This window comes from Pleurodeles waltl, chromosome 2_2 (assembly GCF_031143425.1).
Source record: "Pleurodeles waltl isolate 20211129_DDA chromosome 2_2, aPleWal1.hap1.20221129, whole genome shotgun sequence".
Classification (NCBI taxonomy): Eukaryota; Metazoa; Chordata; class Amphibia; order Caudata; family Salamandridae; genus Pleurodeles; species Pleurodeles waltl.
This window is the reverse complement of record NC_090439.1, coordinates 296583682-296604326: the sequence shown is the minus strand read 5'-3', so window position 1 is coordinate 296604326 and position 20645 is coordinate 296583682. Positions and strand designations below refer to the sequence as shown.

The 20645-nt window shown below is 43.4% G+C and overlaps 1 protein-coding gene across 3 annotated transcripts in view; it reads left to right on the top strand.

Moving 5' to 3' along the window:
- Positions 1-20645, top strand: part of TBC1D7 (TBC1 domain family member 7) — a 159722-nt gene that overhangs the window by 74197 nt on the left and 64880 nt on the right. For all 3 annotated transcript variants that reach the window (XM_069219742.1, XM_069219740.1, XM_069219741.1), the window contains one exon: positions 19132-19319. In XM_069219742.1, coding sequence (XP_069075843.1) covers positions 19132-19319 — 188 coding nt within the window. The remainder of the gene's footprint in view (positions 1-19131; positions 19320-20645) is intronic.

Sequence of the window (20645 nt, the reverse complement as noted above, 5' to 3'; positions counted from 1 at the left end):
GGCGGTGCTCCCGGGCGAGGTGGTCTGCTCGGAATTCTGTGTGCTCTTTCGATCACTGGTATTGTAGTAGGGAACTGTTCTTTAAGTGTGTTTTTCAGCCAGGTCTCTAAGAACACCTCTGCCTTAGGGGATTTGATTCTCTCAGGGATTCCAAGGAATCTGATGTTATTACATCTGGACCGCCGTTCAGCTTCCTCAGCCCTACGTTGTAGTTGAGCTATGTCCAGTTCTATTTGTTGCATTTTAATTCTCATATCTACTACTTCTGGCTGGATAGTTTTCAGTGTCGTTTCAGTGTCGTGGACCCTTCCAGTTAATTTGCGATGGTCAGCGCGCAGCAATGAGACTTTCAGTACTGCGGCGTCAATTTTCCCTTCCAGCGAGGATTTAGTATCCATTATTGCTTGCATAATTTTATCAAATTGGAGGTAATGCGTGCGTAATGTTTCATTCAGCTGTAGAAATGTGGACGATTGCGTGTCCGCATGGCCAGTCGGTTGGGGAAGGTCTCCATCTCCCAAAGACCCCGTTTTGGGGTGTTTTGGTTTGACCATGATTTTCTTGCTGTCCTGCCCTGTTCGTTCAGCCAGGGTTAACAGCCGACTATTAGCTGGGAGTGTCCGCCCCCGCCTTCAGTCTCCCCCCAGTACGTCCTCTAATTCTCTTGGCTTAAAGTTCAGGAGGGAGTTGCATGTCCCGTCCTGGTGTTGGTGTCTATTTTAGTTCCTCCAATTTCTTACTCCGTCCCTGTAGGTTTGGGCCCGGTCTGGTACATAGATGCCCCTCGCCGCGTAGCAGCCACCGCCCCGGATAGCAAGCAGGACCCAGTTGGGCCAGGTACTTTGCGTAGTGCCCCTCACCAAAGAGGGCAGCCCGTAATTCAGTGCTCCCGGCGATTCCCCAGTTGCAAGCAATGAGAATACCAGTAGTGATATCGAAGGGCTGGGGAAGATCGCTGCAGGCTCGCGTGGCGCGGACAGATAGGAGCACTGGTTCCGCTGTAGGGCCGCAACGTTGCCCCGCCTCCATGTTAGCGGAGCCTCAATGGGCGTCGGGTCCAGGGCTCTTCAGTTTCCATGTGGTGGGACCCAGTGATTCTCCCCGCGAAAGTAGCAGGCGGGTCCCGAGCGTCCCACGCAGGCACCCACCGTGATCGGTGATCCATCCAGGCCGCACGGTCGGGGTCAGCTAGAATGGGGCGCCCCCGTCAAGTTGAGGGGCGTCCCCCGCTCCATAGTCCCCACGCCGAGCCAGGGGGCACTAGCCAAGGGTCCAGAGGGCCTGGCGCCCTCTTGCTCTTCTCTCGGTCCAACGCACGGCGCGTCCAGGCGGAAGACGCGATCCCGGGCAATGGCGGCGGCTCTGTCTCTTCGACCCCGGCTCCTCTCCGCGCGCCGCGCCCTCCTGGGCGCCACTCACCCAGAGCTTCCGCTGGAGTCAGGCAATGTTTCTGCTGTTCACCCATGCACTTTGGGGCACAGCAGGGCTCAGGATTTTAGTACATTGGTGGGCCGAGAGCGGAGCTCCTCAGTTAAGCCTCCGCTCCGGCCGCCATCTTGGCCACGCCCCTATTGAATCCATTTATACCAATACTTCACAACGTGAAGGCACTGAAGTTATCTGTAATCTATTAGATTCCATACCTTTGCTTAAACGCATTCCAACTGATTTTATCATTGAGCTAGCTCAAAGGGACCTTTGGCCTAACTTGGTAAACCATGTTTCCATATGCTGAAACCTTTACAAGGTGGAATTGTTTTTTTATCCTCTAAAGTTCTCTCATTCCCTCTATACGGTGCAAGCTTTGGTACTGTACAGATTCTCTCCCAATAAAGGAGAGGTCTGAGAGCCACTAGGTGCTCCACTCTTCTAAGGGTTACATTATAGAGCAGTGGACTGAGCAGAGTAATTTTGTGTAGATGTAATTAGGGACCTTATAAAATAGTTTTTGCCCAATGTCAGCTTTTCAACATTATCTATTACCCAAGGTTCTAAGCATTATAGGGTAGCTGCCTCTGCTTTTGACTTGTATACTTTTATGGCCAGGAAAATAGCTCTGAATGTTGTTTCTGATTCTTTTTGAGTATTGATATCGCACTGTGTTGGAAAACAACTCTACTCTTTTTGTATATGTGTAGTTCAGGACAACTTACTACGGTACAATATACCTAAGTGCTCAAATTTAGGAACTCGTTCAAGGCTTTTCTGTCGCAGACATAGATTCCCTTTAAAAGACTTATGGGGTCTGTTTACCTTGTATTTAGTCCTGTTTGTGTTCATTTCCAAACCCTTAACTTCACAGTATGTATTTAATTTAACAGGGAGTAGAGGCAGTTCCTTTGAGGTTTGTGACATCAGGAGGGTATCATCTACAAATAAAAGTGCAAACACTGGGACCCCGTCTAGCTTGGGTGAATTATTAGTACATTTGGAAAGACCTTATGTATCATCATTCACATAAAGTGAAAAGAGTGTAGACGGAGTATGCAGCCTTGTCTCACATCCCTTCGTACTTGGATGCATTCAGTTAGTTCCCTCTGGGGTCCCCAGCAAACATGGCCATAGTTCTCGAGAAGGAGTGTTTTTATTTGGGTTAAAAGTTCTGGAGGGACACCTTGCTTCATGAGGGAGTCCCATAGCAAACACCTTGGAAATAGGTTGAATGCAACCCTCAAATCAACTAAAGCAATCTATAAGTGGCCATCCCTTCACTTTAAATATGTCCAAGTAATAGGAATAATTCTAAACACCTGGTCTACTGTGATCACTCTTGACCTAAAGCCTGCCTGATTGGGTGACATGATCGTATTGCCCTCCATCTATTCTATGGTCCTGTTCAAAATTTGCTTGCCATATACCCTTTCGAGAGTATCCAAAAGACTAATTGGCTTATAATTGGTAGTGGTCATGTTGCTCGCATTTTTTTATTTTTATTTATAAATATGGATAATCTGTACTCACTTCTTCCAGTAATCAGGTACTGGGGCTCTCGCAGCTATGGAATTACATAGGATGTCCAAGTTGAGAGATCATGCCGTGGTAGGTAAGAACCCAGGGCCTTGTCTAATTTGAGTGTCACTATGGCCTACTTTGACTCTTCCACACGGACTAGTACATGTATTGAATTATTCCCAAACAAAGAATTACCCTGTAGTTTGGGAAAGTATGACAAATGGATCGCCATTCCCATTTGAGTAAAGTTTTGAAAAATGTTCGACCCGATTATTGGGGGTTAAAAATCATTTCAGCTCTTAGCTAATCTCCTTACTACCATGAGCTATATTTTTCCAGAATGTTATATTATCCCAGGTCTTTGCTGCCTCAGTCAGATCCATCCAATCTGTATTGTCCCAGTTGCGTTTGGCTAAAGCCAACACTCTCTTATATTGTACCAGTGCTGCACAAACATCAGGGGAGATTTAGATTTTAGAAACATTATCAAGGCCTTTTTGGCTATTCAACAATCCTTCGAGTACCAGGGATTTTTTTAGACTATTCTTATTTGGTACTTTCACTGAGGTTCCAGATGGTACATTAATAGTCACGGTTTTGATTCTCAACTAAACTATTATGAATGTCAACTATGAGGATAGCAGATGCAGGAAAATCAGCAAATGGAATCCGAGCATTGGAGTAATAATTGTAAATTTTAGTTAAAATATGTGTGTTGACCTTTATTTTTGTCCACTCAATAGATCTACTGCCAATACTGACCGTTAGTTCTACGATCCGGGATCCAATAGATAGGCTCTGTTCCCTGACCAGGGTTCCTGACATTGTTAGTTGTAAAGGATAGTGATCACTATCACCCATTAGATTTATCTTCATGCCTTTCATTTTGTCCTATAATGAGACACCTAACAAGATGTAATGTAGTTTAGCTCTAATCATACCTTGCTCGAAGGTTTATGAAGTTTGCCTGTCAGATTTAACCTGCACTTGCAGACCTGCAGGCCATGTGCTACAGTTAAGAGGGCCACTTGAATGGCGGCCATGTCACGTGGAACGGTGAAACTAAAATCAAGAGATGTTATACTCCATGATTTATCCTCCTTCTCTGTAACAAAGCCAAGGCCACAGATATGCCTGTATGTGATATTAAAATCCCTCACTATAACAACTATGCCCTTCGTTTTTATGATATTTAATAAATTCTCTGGTATAGCTAGAGTGGGGGATACCATATTTCTTTGTCTCAGCCTGATACAAATATTAATAATATGCAATATGTCCCCCTTTTGTCTATATATATATATTAGTAGCCCTAAAATATCAGGGGAATCAATATTCAAGACTTCAGCGCAGACCTTCAAGAATATTTTTGCCCATATAAAAAGGGCCCCTGATGGCCTGCCACTTAGAAAAAGTATGGCATTTACATAATAAGTCCTATATCCTGGTTTTCAAGGTGACTCTGTTAGCCAAATTTCCTGTAGCAAACAGAGTTGAAATTGTTCAATATAATCCTTCCAATCAGGGTCAACAGGTTTTTACCTTGGACCTGATATGTTCCAGAATAGTAGGTTTAATGACTTACTAAATTTAATGATCTTCTTCATTAAGAGGAGGAGTGTTGAGGATTACATCTGCAGAATGATCCAAGGGAATATCTTCACAGGGATAGAACACCCTTCTGGTTTCCATAAAAATATTCAAATGACCAGAGTAAGTCAATAGACCTCTTGTTGGCCAATTAATAATCTGAATGTAATGGTCAATGTGGTCCTAGCAGGATCTGTGAAACACTGAATGGGCAAATTGTTGGCCTGTGGAATATCTGCTACTGCTGTGGTAGATAGTAATTAGGGCTTAGTCGTGTGTCTCTATATTTAGTTTGAATTGCATTAATGAGTGCTTCAGTGGAGCTGACCTTAGCTCCATTAAAATGAGACCGATCACCATATCTTAAGCTCCTAGAAATGTCCTGACGTTATTCCCTCCAGTGTCGCACGGAATTCACTCAGCTCTTAATATGTCTGCATGCACTAGCGACGGACCTTGGCGTTCATATGGAATCCAGTGTATTATTTTAGTTCTCAAACAATCACCATCCTCCCTTGCCTTTTGACATAATTTAGGGACATTTGTCATATGCACTATATTTCCTATTCAACTGGGAATGTTTTTTTAAAATGTGTTCATTGGGTCGTCGCAGAAGGGTAGTGTGCGAATTCACTCTATGGGGTGGGGGGGAGGTGGGGGTTGAGCAAAAGCTTCCCCAGGAAGTCCCTTTGAGAAGGAACTACAATAAAAGCGTTGGGAGGGAGATATAAGAAGATGCCTAGACTTGTTATACACCCTTGGACCTATGTTAGCACTAGACTCCATTTCATTCTCTCCACTTGTCCAGGGGCCTTCTGAACCCACCCCATGTACACTACTAGTATGATTATTTAAAAAAAACTGAGGATGCATGTGTTGTTTTGGAGATAGGAACCATATTCAGTGCTCTAAGGCACTGGGTCTCATCACTATGAATCTTATGTAGTTTAGTGGTCACTGGGAGGCTTAACTGTGGACTATTACTAAAACCCTCCCCCTGGACTTGGGTGTGCACCAGTAAGGTTCTCACTCATCCTTTTAATTCTCTGATCTCATTTGTCAATAAATCTATTCTAGAAATAAGCTCCCTCATAGACTGATCTCTCTGGATGCTAGTATCTGGTTTACCAGTTGTATCTGGGGAATTACTGCACTCGAGGGATACCAAAGGGAAGAACCAGTTTGTGCATGAAATAGAAAGGTCTACTTCAGCTTCTTCAGTTGAAGTTCGGCTAGCCGAATTCAGTGTCTCAGTGGATAGAACAACAGTTATTTTGCACTACTCCCAAATTCAGTTTCAAGCAAAAGCTATATGGCAGATTTTTTTTTTTTAACATAGAAAAAACTTGAATAGATGCCTTGATTTTGGCTGTGACATAATGATTACTCTTCTTGCAGGGGATGAAGAGGAACAAGATTTATTGACCTCCAGCCCAGAACAGCCCCAGGATCAAACTGCAAGGAGAATATTACTGGCCAACCAAACAAGGGCTCCTGCTTAAATATCACTCTGATATTACTATCCAGCCTTATGTGGGAACCCTAGTATGATGGACCCCTTTTCGAATATGAGTACACCACAGAAGGATTAAGTATAGCCCTAAAACCCAACCAGATATATAAAGCTCTAGTAAAATTATTGTGCAAAATTTAAGACTATGTATAACATTCAGAGCTCATAGAATGTTGTGCTATAAGATAAAACATGACATTACACTTAAAACAAGGATAAAAAATGATCCAATCTGTTCAAAAAGTTGAACAATGTTGGGCTATGCGAGCTTTAAAAATGCCTGAACAAGGAGATGGAAATCCAGTAGTAAGTTCCTCTGGGGCTCAGAGCACTATGAGGCCTGTTATGGCAATTGAATGGTCACAATCAAACCAAACAGGCTGTACCATGTGCCAAAGTACAACTTCAGTCAGTCCAAAAAAGCAAACCCAAGGGTTCTCAGTTAGGTATATGGGTTACTCCTGTGGTATTTATCATCAGGGGGAAAAAAAGCAGTTGCGACACCACCTTGAGTTTCTGGGGCCTGTACATCATCTGGTTCGCACATTGAGTAGGGTTTGTTTCCAGACTACCTCCTTGCCTTCTGAAAAAAATAATAACCATCATCAATAGGCCCTGCGGGAAGAAATCCTCAAACTCCTCCTTCTTTACCAACTAACTTATTTGAACAGAGGTTGCACTGTTTCAGTGGTGTCTTTATTTTGAAGAATGTGGTTATCGGCCTGGCTTTGCAGCCAACCCAGCCATCATTCAGGCATGTTTCCGTTTTTACATCCGGTCAAGTAAAGATACATGTGCGCATTTAGGACATGTTTTTATAATCTTTCGGCTGTGGAGCTGCACACCGGCAGAGTAAACTTACTCTCTCTTTATGTTTCGTCCTGGCACTTGCAATCTAGAGCATCCCTCTTCTCCGCTCAATTAAGCCTGAAACTCGTGAAAGATAATGGTGTTCAGCTTGTGTCCAAAGAGATGAGATATTAACAGTTACAGGAGAATTGCACTTTATCACCCAAGGCAAGTAGATTGGTACAAATAATGAATGTACTCTGGTTGAGTGTGTCCTGTGGCCAATAAAAATATAAAGCTGATATATCCGACGCTGTTGATAGCTTGTTATGGTCAGACTGTACAAGTCTCAGTAATGTCACTGGTAAGCGTCCTTTCAAGGTCTTGAAAGGTTGCATCCTGGTGTTCAAGAATAGTCTTGCGTGGCTAAGGAGTTGGGTTCCTTAAACAGAACATGAACAAGTGATGTATGTTTTGATCTGACCCGAAGTAGAAAGCTATCAAATTAAATTGAAACATGGGTATGGCATAAAGCATGGTTATCAGTTGTGTAAAGAAAACATTTTTGTTGGGATGTGCTTAAGTATTAAAGAGCCTTTGCATGTACAGAAGGGGCTGTCAAAATTTAGGGCACCAGTCATAGCTGAAGTTGTGAGTGGTAACACAGTTAACGTTAATAGTAGAATTGAACAGAATTGTCAAAGTAACAAGTGAACAATGAGGTTATCGTTTAGAAGTGACAAAGGAGTTTATGAAGATGAACAGAGTGAATAAGGACTATCTCTAAGGATCGAAATTAAAAATGTTTTTAGAAATGCAGAGGAACGGGATGGATCCTGAGATCTACCACTAAGTATCGAAAGCAAATGGGTCATTGGAAAATCTGTAAGATATTGTGAAGCTTAATTGGTTCTTCTGCTTCTCTGTTGCTTGTTTCATGCACCTGGTTGTAATCTTGGCTATATGCCATGTCTGAATTTTCACTTATGCAAATGTAGTTGTACGTCATATTATTATTGTTAATGTTTATGTAAGTAACATAATTTTATTGTTAATGTTTGTTTTCATGAAGAGAGGAAGATGCTGTGGTGATGTATGTTTAAGCAGAAGCCCTTGTTTGGTTGGCCAGTAATATTCTCCTTGCAGTTTGATCCTGGGGCTGTTCTGGGCTGGAGGTCAATAAATCTTGTTCCTCTTCATCCCCTGCAAGAAGAGTCATCATTATGTCACAGCCAAAATCAAGGCATCTATTCAAGTTTTTTCTATGTTAAAAAAAATGAAAAAAACACCACCCTCTTGTTAGGCCTGAGGGCCTTCATAAAATGTATCACGAAACCAGACTTTCAAGTTGCCCATATTATCCATACTTCAATCCATCCATTGGTGTGATTACCTGGTGTCCAATGTTCTGAGAATACGTAGTTTTATGTAGCAGCTCTTGCAATTCATGGTGAACGGATGTCATTTTCAATTTGAAGCCTTGCCATGCAGTCTGGTATCTGTCCCCTGAGCTATTACAAAACATGTCTTTCCACTGGCAGCTCGTCAATGTCATCTTGGTTTGCAGGGCTTTCCATTTCTGGATAGTTCACTCATCAAAGCACCTATCAGGTAAGAAGGAAGCACAGCAATACATACAGCACTCAGCCTTGTACATAATTCTGATATTAATTGAGGCACACTGCAGCCTGTCTCCAGCCATAAGCACGTATACCTAGAATTGTAAGGTTTTACAGCTGCTCTAAAAGTTTTTCCTTATCATTAGCATGACGAAAGACCTATGGCCATAGCTTAGGACATTTATTTGAGTTAGGGCTTGCAAATACAAGTTCCTCCCAGGCAACATGTTGTCATGCATTCTGCTACTACCTCAGTGTTGCCTGTGAAAGCAGCACCTATGGGAACATTTGGACTTTTAGTACCAACATATCTCCAATCAGGCTGATCCCTTAGCTGTTACTCTATCTATGACTCAAGCTCTTTTAAAGTGGATGGTGAAAGAGCACACGTTTGCAGAGCAGGACTTTCATACTCAAGATGTTCACAGTGAAAGTGGGCACTAAAATGGTGGCATGCTCATCTGCAAGAATTCACCACAAGTTGGCTTTGAACCTGCAAGGACAATCTTACTGAATCAAGTTGTCAGTGGAACATAGCTGGTTCCACAGTGTATGGAAGGACGCCCTCAGCATCAAGGACACTTATGGTCAGAAGTGGAAAATAGAGTCAAAGTGGCGTACGCTAATTTTGCTTGTGGTGGTGGTGTATGGGGACCTAAGGATGAAATTATCAGAATCTGTCTGCAAACTTTGGCTGATCTCATTAGTGCCTATGGAAACTTTGCCAAATCATCCTGGTGTGGCTTATTCTGTTCTGCTTCGCAGACCTTTGGGACTTGTCTGTAAACAGTTTGATTCAGTTCAAGATGGACGCTTGCTGCCCGACAAAAGACCACAGCTAACTGCTCCTTCACAGTTCAGCCCCTCTCCAGACTGACTGCTTCAGACATACAGTTTGGACCATCAACTATACCTCTAGACTGCCTCAGGATCTTGTGAGCAGCAAAAGCTGCTTCTGCTAACAAAACGTGCAGTCTGGAATAGAAGATATTTTGTATTTGGGCCAAACCACAGCCGCCAAGCCCTCAAGAAATCCTGCCCACCCTCTTCCATTCGTTCAAATCAAGACTTCTTTATTGCTCATGAAGAGTATATCTAACAGTTGTACCCAAATAAGTACAGTCTTCTGCCACATCATCTTTGTTTTCTTTTTTTTAAATTATATATTTTATTTATTGGATGTCTTTGGGTAGTTACAACAGCAAAGAAGAACAAAGCCATGGAAACAACATTACTGTAAACAATCCTCAGTACAATGCAATGCATTGCAGCAGAAAATAAAATCCAGTCGTAACATACACGAGGGTTAGTAAAGATTGACATTGAAAACCCAATATGGCTTCATCCCAGTGGACAAATCACCTACAAAAAAAACCCATTATTAATGCAATAGGTCTTGCATTTGTTTGAGTTAGAGCTATTGGCATTGTAAATTCATAACTGGACTTTTTTTGTCACATCAATTGGTCAACCCAACCTCATAATTTCGTCTTTTCCTGCCATATAATTCCAGTGGCCATGCAGATAACTAAAGCACATCCATTTACCTTCTTCCTTTTTGTGCAGCATAATGTTGTCATTTAGCATCCTAATTTAAATCTGCCATGCTAATTCCATTAGAATACCACTTTCACCACCCCAGCATTAGAGGTGCTGGCTAATAAAATTACCCCAAAAAAGTGACAAGATTGCCACAGAAGAGAAATAAACTAGAATGGTCACCCACACATATCAAGAGTGTTCAAACAGTCATAGTGTAATAAGGATGTTAAGTTGGCCTGAATCATGGTCAACATTGCAATAAGGAGAGATTATTAAAACATATACCATTATCATATAAACCTTTATTGGAAATAAACTTTTGGCATTAGACTGTAATGCGCAAAACAGCCCCTAGAAGGCACCATAACAATAATAACATGGCCATGTAACCATCTTGTTAGCCCCCAGACAGCATAACCCCATGAAAAAACAGGAGAAAGTAATGTAGTGTAACCATATACTTAGCCCCAACAGGGTGTTTTAGGCCTACTGCAATGATATTACAAATAAGGCCTTAAAAACAAAATTTCTTCCTGGTGTAAAACAAATGTTCTAGCCATGAGAAAGCTTAAAAGACATTGAATGGTGGGAGGGGTTATTATTTTGAGGTCCCCACTATTTTTATTAGGCCCATCCACCCCCAAGGTGGACAGAAACCACTTAGGCACTAGGGATTGTTGTGTGTTTTGTTTTGGGGGGGGGGGGGGCGGGCCCTTGGGCAAGGGTCACTCCCCATGGGGGCACATTACTGTTGGCCTTTTCTGCCTCCCTTGGAGGCAGAGCGGCCTATTTTTATTTCGCCCATCTGCCCCCAAGAGGGGCAGAAACCACTTAGGCACCAGGGATTGTTGTGTGTGTATTTTTTTGGGGGGCCGGCTCCTTGGGCAAGGGTCGCTCCCCATGCGGGCACATTACTGATGGCCATTTCTGTCCCCCTTGGTGACAGATTTAGTATTGTTTTGTGTGTGTGTGTGTGTGTGTGTGTGTGTGTGTTTTGTTTGGTGGGGGGCCTTTGAGCAAGGATCACTCCCCATGGGGCCACATTACATTTAGCCATTTCTGCCCCCCATTAGGGTAGATCAGCCTATTTTATTAGGCCCTCCTGCCCCCAAGGGTGCAGAAACCACTTAGGCACCAGGGATTGTTGTGTGTGTGTTTTTTGTTTGGGGCGCAGCCCCTTGGGCAAGGACAGCACCCCTTTGAGGGAGCATTCATTTTGGCCATTTCTGCCCCCCTTGGCCTATTTTTGTAATGCTCATCTGTCCCCAAAGGGGCAGAAAGCCCACTAGACACCAGGGAAGATTTTTTTCTAAAAAAAGAGGGTGGGGGTATGCAATACTCCCACCCCAAATAAATGAGGACAAAGTTGTTCTGGCCACCAGGGGGCAGAAGGGGTTATTACCCCTGATCTGCCCCCGGGGGGCAGAAAGTACACTGAATGCCAGGGATTTTTTTTTTTTTAAATAGACAGGTGGGGGCTGCCAACCACTATGGGCATAATCATGCCACCACTACAACTGAAGTGAGCAACAGTCTTTCACCCCCCCCCCCCCCTTTGTAAACTATAGCATCTCATCCCAATGGCGAGCAATAGGGCATTTGACTCTTTTGGGTTTTAATTTTACATATGGGCAAAGAGAGCGTGGCTAATTCCCTATAATGTCCCACCTTGAATGGTGAGCAGCTACACTTTTTGGACTTTGGTAAGCTTCCACCTAGAAAAAACTACCTGACCTAGACACATCTGAAAACTAAACATCTGGGTGAGTCCACGGTGGTGTGCTTCACATGCACCCCACACCGTTTTCTTACCCACAATGTCCTGCAAACCTCCAACTGTGCTTGAAATCACACATTTTCCACACATTTTTGTGATGGAACCTTCTGTAATCTGCAGGAATCCACAAAATTCCTACCACCCAGCATTGTCATATCTATTCCAATAACATTTTTGCCTCACTTGTCAGCCTAAAGACATTTGGAAAAAAACTGCCCTTTTGGGGCCGCTTTGGTTCCCCTTCAATTTCTACATGTTTTTGGCCCTTCCCTGTCACAGGCACTTGGTCCACCTACGCAAGTGAGGTATCATTTTTATCAGATGACCGGGGGAACACTAGATGCCAGGAAAGTTGTGCTGGTGCAGTGATCCCACACAGAAATATGAGGAAAATGTGATTCTATAGCTAAGTTTGAGTTTTGCAGGGGATTCTGGGTAAGAAAACGCTGGGGGATCCATGCAAGTCACACCTTCCTGGACTCTCTTGGGTGTCTAGTTTTCAAAACTGTCTGGGTTGGTAGGTTTCCCTAGATAGCTGCTGAGCCCATAACTAAAAACGCAGATGCCCCCTTGCAAAAATAGGTAGTTTTGTAATGGAGAATGTTGATGTGTCCAAGCTGTGTTTTGGGGCATTTCCTGTCGTGGGCACTGGGCGTACCCACACAGTTGAAGTACCATTTTTATGGGGAGGCTTGGAGGAATGTTGGATAGAAGGAAGTTTGTGGCTCCCCTCCGATTCCAGAACTTTGCAGCACCGAAATATGAGGAAAAGTTGTTTTTTTAGCCAAATTTTGAGGTTTGCATAGGATTCTGGGTAACAGAACCCAGTGAGAGTCCCACTAGTCACCCAATCCTGGATACCTCTAGGTGTCTAGGTCTCCTTAGGTGCCGGCTAAGCTAGAGGCCAAAGTCCACAGCTAGCTGCTTTGCAAAAAACATGTCCTTTTTCATTGGGAAAATTATGTGTCCACATTGTGTTTTGAGGCGTATCCTGTCGCGGGCACTAGGCCTACCCACTCAATTGAAGGACCATTTTTATGGGGAGGCTTGGAGGAATGCTGGATAGAAGAAAGTTTGTGCCTCCCCTCTGATTCCAGAACTTTCCATCACTGAAATGTGAGGAAAAAGTGATTTATTTTTTTTAGCCACATTTTCAGATTTGCAAAGGATTCTGGGTGACAAAATGTGGTGAGAGCCCCACAAGTCACGCCATCCTGGATTCCTCTAGGTGTCTACGTTTAAAAAATGTGTGGCTTTGGTAGGTTTCCCTAGGTACCAGCTGAGCTAGAGGCCAAAATCCACAGCGAGGCGCTTTGCAAAAAAATTGTCAGTTTTCATTGGGAAAATTTGATGTGTTCACATTGAGTTTTGGGGTGTTTCCTGTCACGGGGACTAAGCCTACCCAGACAAGTGAGAGGTACCATTTTAATTAGGAGACGGGGGGGGGATGCTGGGTGGAAGGAAGTTTATGGCTCCCCTCAGATTGCAGAACTTTGCATCATTGAAATTTGAGGAAAATGTGTCTTTTAGACAGATTTTGAGGTTTGCAAAGCTTTCTTGTTGACAGAACCTGATGAAAGCCACACAAGTCCCCCTATTCTGGATTTCCCTAGGTGTCTAGTTTGCAAAAGTGTAAAGGTTTGCTAGGTTTCCCTCCTAGATGCTGGCAGCTAGGCACTTTGTAATAAACGTGTCTTTTTTCATTAGAAAAATGTGATGTGTTCACATTGTGTTTTGGGGCATTTCCTGTTGCAGGCACTAGGCCTACCCACAAAATTAAGGTACCATTTTTATCGAGAGACTTGGGGAAATGCTGGGAGGAAGGAAGTTTGTGTCTCCCCTCAGATTCCAGGACTTTCCATCAGAGACATGTGAGGAAAAAGTGTTTTTTTGCCACATTTTGAGGTTTGCAAAGGATTCTGGGTAACAGAACCTGGTGAGAGCCCCACAAGTCACCCTATCCTGGATTCCTTTAGGTGTCTAGTTTTAAAAAATGTACAGGTTTGGTAGGTTTCCCGAAGTGCCGACTAAACTACAATCCAAAATCTACAGATGAGCACTTTCCAAAAAACAACTTAGTTTTCAGTGTAAAAATGTGATGTGTCCATGTTGCGTTTTGGGGCATTTCCCCCCTGCATGCTCTAGGCCTACCCACACAAGTGAGTTACCATTTTTATCGGGAGACTTAGGGGGAACACAGAATAGATAACAAGTGGTATTGGCAATTGTCTTTCTCTACATTGTTTCCTTCAAAATTTAAGACAATGTGTAAGAAAGAAGTCATTTTGAGAAATGCCCTGTAATTCACATGCTAGTATGGTGACCCCGGAATTCAGAGATGTGAAAATAGCCATTGCTTCTAAACTCTTTATCTTGTGCCCATTACGGAAATACAAAGGCTTCCTTGCTACCTATTTTTCACTCTTTATATTTTACCAAATTAATTGCTTTCTACCCCTTGTATAATGAAAACCCATTGCAAGGTGCAGCTCATTTATAGGCTCTGGGTACCTTGGGTTATTGATAAACCTACAAGCCCTATATATCCCCGCAACCAGAAGGGTACAGCAGACGTAACGGTATATTGCTTTAAAAAATCTGCCATAGTTGAAAAAGTTACAGAAGAAATCGTAGACAGAAATGGCTGCTTTTTTCAACTCATTTTCAATATTTTTTTCAACTGTTAATAGGAAAACCTTGAAGGATCTAAATAGGAAAACCTTGAAGGATCTACACAAAGGACCCCTTGCTGAATTAAGAATTATGTCTACTTTTCAGAAATGTTTAGCTGTCCAGGATCCACCATTGGTTTCACACCCATTTCTGTCACTAACTGGAAGGAGGCTGAAATCACAAACAAATTGTAAAAATGGGATATGTCCCAGTAAAATGCTAAAACAGTGTTGAAAAAGTTGGTTTTCTGATTTGAATTTGCCTGTTCTTGAAAACTGGAAAGATGGTAATTTGAGCACTGCAAACAGTTTGTTGATGACATTTGAGGTGAAAAAAACAGATGCTTTATTAGACAGCACTCTTTTCCCATTTTTCCCCAAAAACACACAATTTAGCTGTATTTTGGCTAATTTCTTGGTCTCCTCCAAGGGAACCCACAAGCTCTGGGTTCCTTTAGAATCCCCAGATTGATGGAAAAAATAATTTGGCATGCTTCGCTTCTGTGGACTAAAGGTTACGAGGGCCTAAGCGCAAACTACCCCAAATTGCTAAAAAAAAAGGCTTGGAACAGGAGGGGGAAAAGACCTGGCAGTGAAAGGGATAAAAAGATAATGACTGGTAGGGGTTATTATTTTGGAGTCCTCACTAACATAGTGTGGGGCCTCAGAGATGATGTAGACAGAAATAGCATGTTGTTGTGAATGTTTTGAGGGTGGTCCCATTGTCCTATGAGCACCACAGGCTGAGTTATGAGCAACAATCGTTTGTAAAAGTAATGCCCTGCAAAGCGTTATGGGACAAGTTTCTGTGCCACAAATATTTTATGTCGATATTACTGTAATGCTTAGAACAGCTATTAGAAAACATCACAATGAAAATAGCATTTGGAAGGAACTTGGTCATGTAATTATATAGTTAGCCCTTGAGAGGGATAACCACACAAAAAGAAAATGGCAATAAATAATGCAGTATATCCATATATTTAGCACCAAGAGGGTGTAGTGCATTACACATTTTCAGGGGTAGCAGGCCTATAGCAATGATATTACAAACAAGGTTCTTAAAACACAAGCTATTATCAACTGTAAAACAGAAGTTCCAGCCATGAGAATGCTTAAAAAGACTCTGAATGGTGGAAGGGATTATTGTTTTGGGGTCCCCACTAAGCTAGTGTGGGGACCCAGAGATGACCTAGACAGTAAGAGTGTGTGGTGCTGAATGATTTGGTGGTGGTCCCATTGTCCTAGGACCACCACAGGTTGTTATGAGCAAAAATGTTTTGGAAATGTAATGCTCTGTAAAGCATTATGGGGCGATTTTCCCAAGTGCAGTGAATATTTAGTATCAGCTCTCCCAATGTGCCGGGAGAGCCGCTTTTGCTTTGAGGATTGCTGTTTTACGCAAAGTAAATTTCAAGTGTTTTAATGCAAGAGTCACAAAAATTACTCTAATTAGGTAACTGTGAACAATGTGACCAGTGCTCCAAAACCGCGTTTCGAGTTCATGCTGTTGTGCCTGTTCATGCTGTGAGTGCCATGGCCGTCATGCAGCACGAAGCGAAGAGAGAAAAGAAAAAAATAGTTTGCCCACGCTGAAGTATTTCGGCAATCGTGCAATAATCCATGTAACATGGGTAGTGTGCAAGGCGTGCAAAATCAGCCTCAAGATTTGTCAAACGTAAAGCATTTACCAATGATATCTAGTGATTTTTGAAAGGCAAGCGCAGGAGTGAATGAAAGTGATAGGCGTGAGACAGGCATCGTTAAAAGCCCACAATACTTAAGACAGGTCACATTGCTTGCACGCTTGGCCTAAAAAAGGAGTACAGCTCCTGACATATCAGTCACATATCCCACATAAAGGTCCACAAGTGGATTGGCCCCACTCGTAGGGGCTAGCCGCCTTCTTCTGCGAAGGTAGATACTAGCGGATAGTAGATAGTTACTCAGAGGATCCCAAATCTCTCTAGGTCTGCATATAGGGGGGATCAAAAGATAGTACGTGCCCAGTTGTTCCTGGCAAAATGGTAAGTCTTGCACCCACGCTGCCACCACAGAGGGGTATACCATCCCCCAATGGCAAGCCACCTGCCTCATTGCCATCAACAGGGTGATGGACACATAGCGGTGCTCCTCCTATGCTGTATTTAGAGTGAATCCTAGCAGGGCCAGTTTGGGTGAGGGTGGCAACACCATACCAGTCATTTCAGAAAGAGTTTGGAATATTTGGGACCAATATGTGGCTATTGTTAGGTACAGCCCAGCACAATGGATAAAATCTGCCTCAGTGTTGCCCAACAGGCACCAGGAGTCTGAGTGTAGTCCCCAAGCACATAATTGCAACGGGGTGTGTTATAACCAGTGTAGGAACTTAAAGTCTATAAGCTGAAGTCAGCCATTTGGGGCGAGAGCCCTAATCTCTACACAGCAGAAGGCTCATTCATTAGAGGTCACGTGTCTCCTAAACCCCCTTCCCATGCCTCCCTCATCCACCGGTGTGATGATAGGGACTGTACCCTGAATTTTTGTTTATTAGTGAGTAAGCAGGTGCATGATCCCGTGGTTAGCATGACTGCCAAAGCCTGGCATTCAGGGCGTGCACGTGGAAAGTCCAGGTAGAGTTTTTACTTTGTGCACAGATCTGTGGATATAAAAATGAATGCAGGGGTGTGGTCACGTTTTGGTCTGACACATCAGACACCGGTATAACCTCGCTGTTCGGGAACAAATCTCCCATTGTCTTCACACCCCATGAGGCTAGTCTGGCCAGTGTGTTCGAGCCATGGCCGCTTAGCCATGGAAGAAAGTGTGTGAGGGCCTGGTGGGGGGGGGGGGGAGTAGAACCTGTCCCTCCTACAATGCTTGCGTATACCCTCCCATGCCGTCTGCCCGTGTGCTATGTGGATTTCTACACATGTATGCTTTGGCCGTTTTCCTGTCTGCATGATTAGTAGGGCCACACCCTGCTGTATAGCTATATGTGCCATGTATGGGTGGAGGATGAAGCCAATAATATGTATATTGCGCTGTCGCACAGATAAAGAACAACTCGAAGTCGGGCGCCGCCTGACCTCCCTATCCATACAGCAAGTCAAGGTTTCCCAATTGACCCGAGGCTGTTTAGCTGCCCATGCGAGTTTAATTATGAGGTATTTAAAAGCATTAACGAATGGTCTGGTCCGGGGGATCGGTATGTTATCGAATAAGTTCAGAGGTTTTGGAAGGAGAATCATTTTCATCAGGGCAGTTCTGTCGTTCAGGGACAAGGGGAGTCTAATTCAGCTCGCCTCCTGCTCTTCCATTTTTGATATAGTAGTACCATAATTTTCAGTGATTATGGCCTTCCTGTCTCGACTCATCCAAATGTCAAGGTACGTGAGGGATGTACTGCACCTAGGATTGGGCATCTTTTCTTTCTAACACGATTGTCAAGGACTTTATGAGAGATTTGTTTGTTGAGAATTTCTCTCTGTGTATCAGACAGGTGTCTCCTTGGGCCTTTAACACTGTGTAAGGGCCCCTCATAAGCCCTCCTTACTGTTCCCTAATGCCCTCCCATTTAGTAGTAAGTATTCCCCTTTTTCCAATCACTCCCTATTATCCCTGCAACATTTATTACTGGGAAATAAATTAGCATATTTCCCCATAGAAAAGATAGGAAAGATGGAAGTGTAGATTTCCACTCACAGGTTTGTGAATTGCATTTTGCAGTAATTAGTACTTCTTTGGTACGGCTTTACATACTGCAAAATGCAGTTTGTGATTCAGGCCCATAGTTAAGTGTTCTTTATTCAGCAGTCATTGATAGAGCTGTAGAAAAGTATCAGTCAGTTCTTGTTGAGTGATCCGGGGTTTTACAGAGAAAGCCCCACATATAATTTTCACTGTGGCATGCAGTCCACCTCTCCATCCATGACACATATTTGGGGGAGCTGTACAGCACACCCAAAACGCAGTTTTTGGAAATAGTAACTGTGACACTCTTTTTCCAGTGTTGTAATCTACATTCAGATGAAAACTTAGTGGCAGGAATGTTTCGACTAAACCCATCCTTGACTGATATTCAACAGAACTTTTCCAAGTAACTCGCCAACCTCATCCTTAAACATAAAGGCTTTTAAGTATCTTTGTGCATATCATATGTCCCCGTTAGTACTTTAAAGTGCAATAATACTTATGCAGTTGGGAAATCTTTCAGAAGGTACTCTTGTACTAGTGTGTACAATGGTTTTTCTTTGCCGGACAATCATTATATGTGAGACAAATCGTGATTTTGCTGCAGCAACTCAATGCTTGTTTAATTTGTGGATTTTTGTTGATGTTTGATATTTTGGGCAGGTTGCAGAAGGATACATTTTGTTTAATCACAAAATTTCCCATTTCATCATGACAAGCGCTATAAAAATGCACAATTTTAGGTTTGTCGTCTAAACTGTTTGCTTTGCCATGTGACTAGCACACAGATTGTTTAGAAAGCAAACTTGCTTGTTCACATTTTCCATTTCTGTTGACTACCGGAGGTCTCAGCTATATACTACTAATTCTTTAAGCCTCAGTAATATTTGTTTGTCTAATTATACAGTGAGAGAGGCACATTGTGGTGTGTGTGAAATATTGGATTGTGCTACTTTGTTGAATAGAGCCCTCTGTCAGTCATATTGTTACCTTGTTATGTAGGAATAATCCCACCCCATCGTGAATCTCATGCTGTGGTGATGATGCATCGAAAGGAGCAATACCAGGATATACACCATGCCCTTCAAGTGATGCGCTTTATTCAGGATTCCACCCCGAAGGTTGAGGTTTACCTCCGCATGCATCATCTTGAGTCCGGCAGGCTCTCCCGTACTCTGACATATCCACTGGTGAGTAGAATGTCTTTGTGGATGGACTCGGAAGTAAAGCATATGCTAACCCTAAGAGACAACATTGGTAGAACATATATGCAGTTATTCGAAATGTCTTTAGGTTTCCACGTTGTGTTATGCTATATAATACTTGAAAAGCATCTCCATTACCACCAATCAGTAAAATGTATTTGCAAATTACTGCTGTTGCACACTTCAGTCAGAGAAATCTATAGGCAAGGCTGAAATGAACGGTCTTTACCGCCGTGTTCAGGCTGGCGGTCATTTAACTGACCGCCAGCCCCCCCGGTACCCTGCCGGGCGCATAAAAAACATTGTTTCTGCTCGCCGGCCCAGCAGAATGCCTGGTCGGGACATTGCCGGCGGCTCCACATGGAGCCGCCGTCAATGCCTCTGTGCGGCGGGTGCCGCTGCACCAGTCGCGCAGTTCACTGCCCTTAAATCGGGCGGTGACCTGCACAATGGGGCACTGCACAGGGGCCCCTGCACTGCCCATGCCAAGTGCATGGGTAATGCAGGGGCCCCCAATGGGGCCCCAGAGCACCCCTTCTGCCAGCCTTCCCTTGGTGTGGGATCCCACCAGGGAAAGACTGGTGGCTGTAGGGATCACTACCCGAGGGGCAGCAGCGCTGCCCTGTAGGATGATGATTCCTTCCGCCGTCAGGCTGCCTGTCGGAGGCAGCCTGGAGGTGGAGGAGGGCCGCTAATGGCGGCCCTCCATGTGTACATCATATGGCGGTTCAGCCTGCCATGCCGGTGTCGGTCTTTTTACCCGCCGCCGGCATTGCGGGCTGAACCGCCGGAGATCATAATGACCCCTATAATCTTGTCACAGTAGGCTAGGCTAACACACCAGAGGACATCAATGAAGATGAGTACTCGTACACTGGATTTTGAGATTCAGGAAATAGATGAATCGATAAAAAGCAGAAATCATTCCCACAGGGACTGTTGAATGAACAAATTGCCACAAAACCCACAGGTCGATTAAATTGATAATGTTACACAACCTAGACACAGTACCTTGTTTTCTAAAATAGGAGTGAAATATATATTTGAGGTACAGTTTTAAAGACTTAGCTTTTCCAAGCCACCTCCTTTCTCTGGTGACCCTGGAATATGACTGACTTTTCCTTTGTTCTGCCAGAATTTCAGTATAATACAGAGATTGAATTAACCAAGATTGTGAGAATGTACCAGAATTTGAAACAATAGCAAGTATTGCAGTTAATCAGCCGCTCACGGTTAGTACAGTATTTAGTTGGATTTTAGGATTTGTATAAAACAGCGTCCGCTGCAACAGAGCTACCTTAATCAAAATTG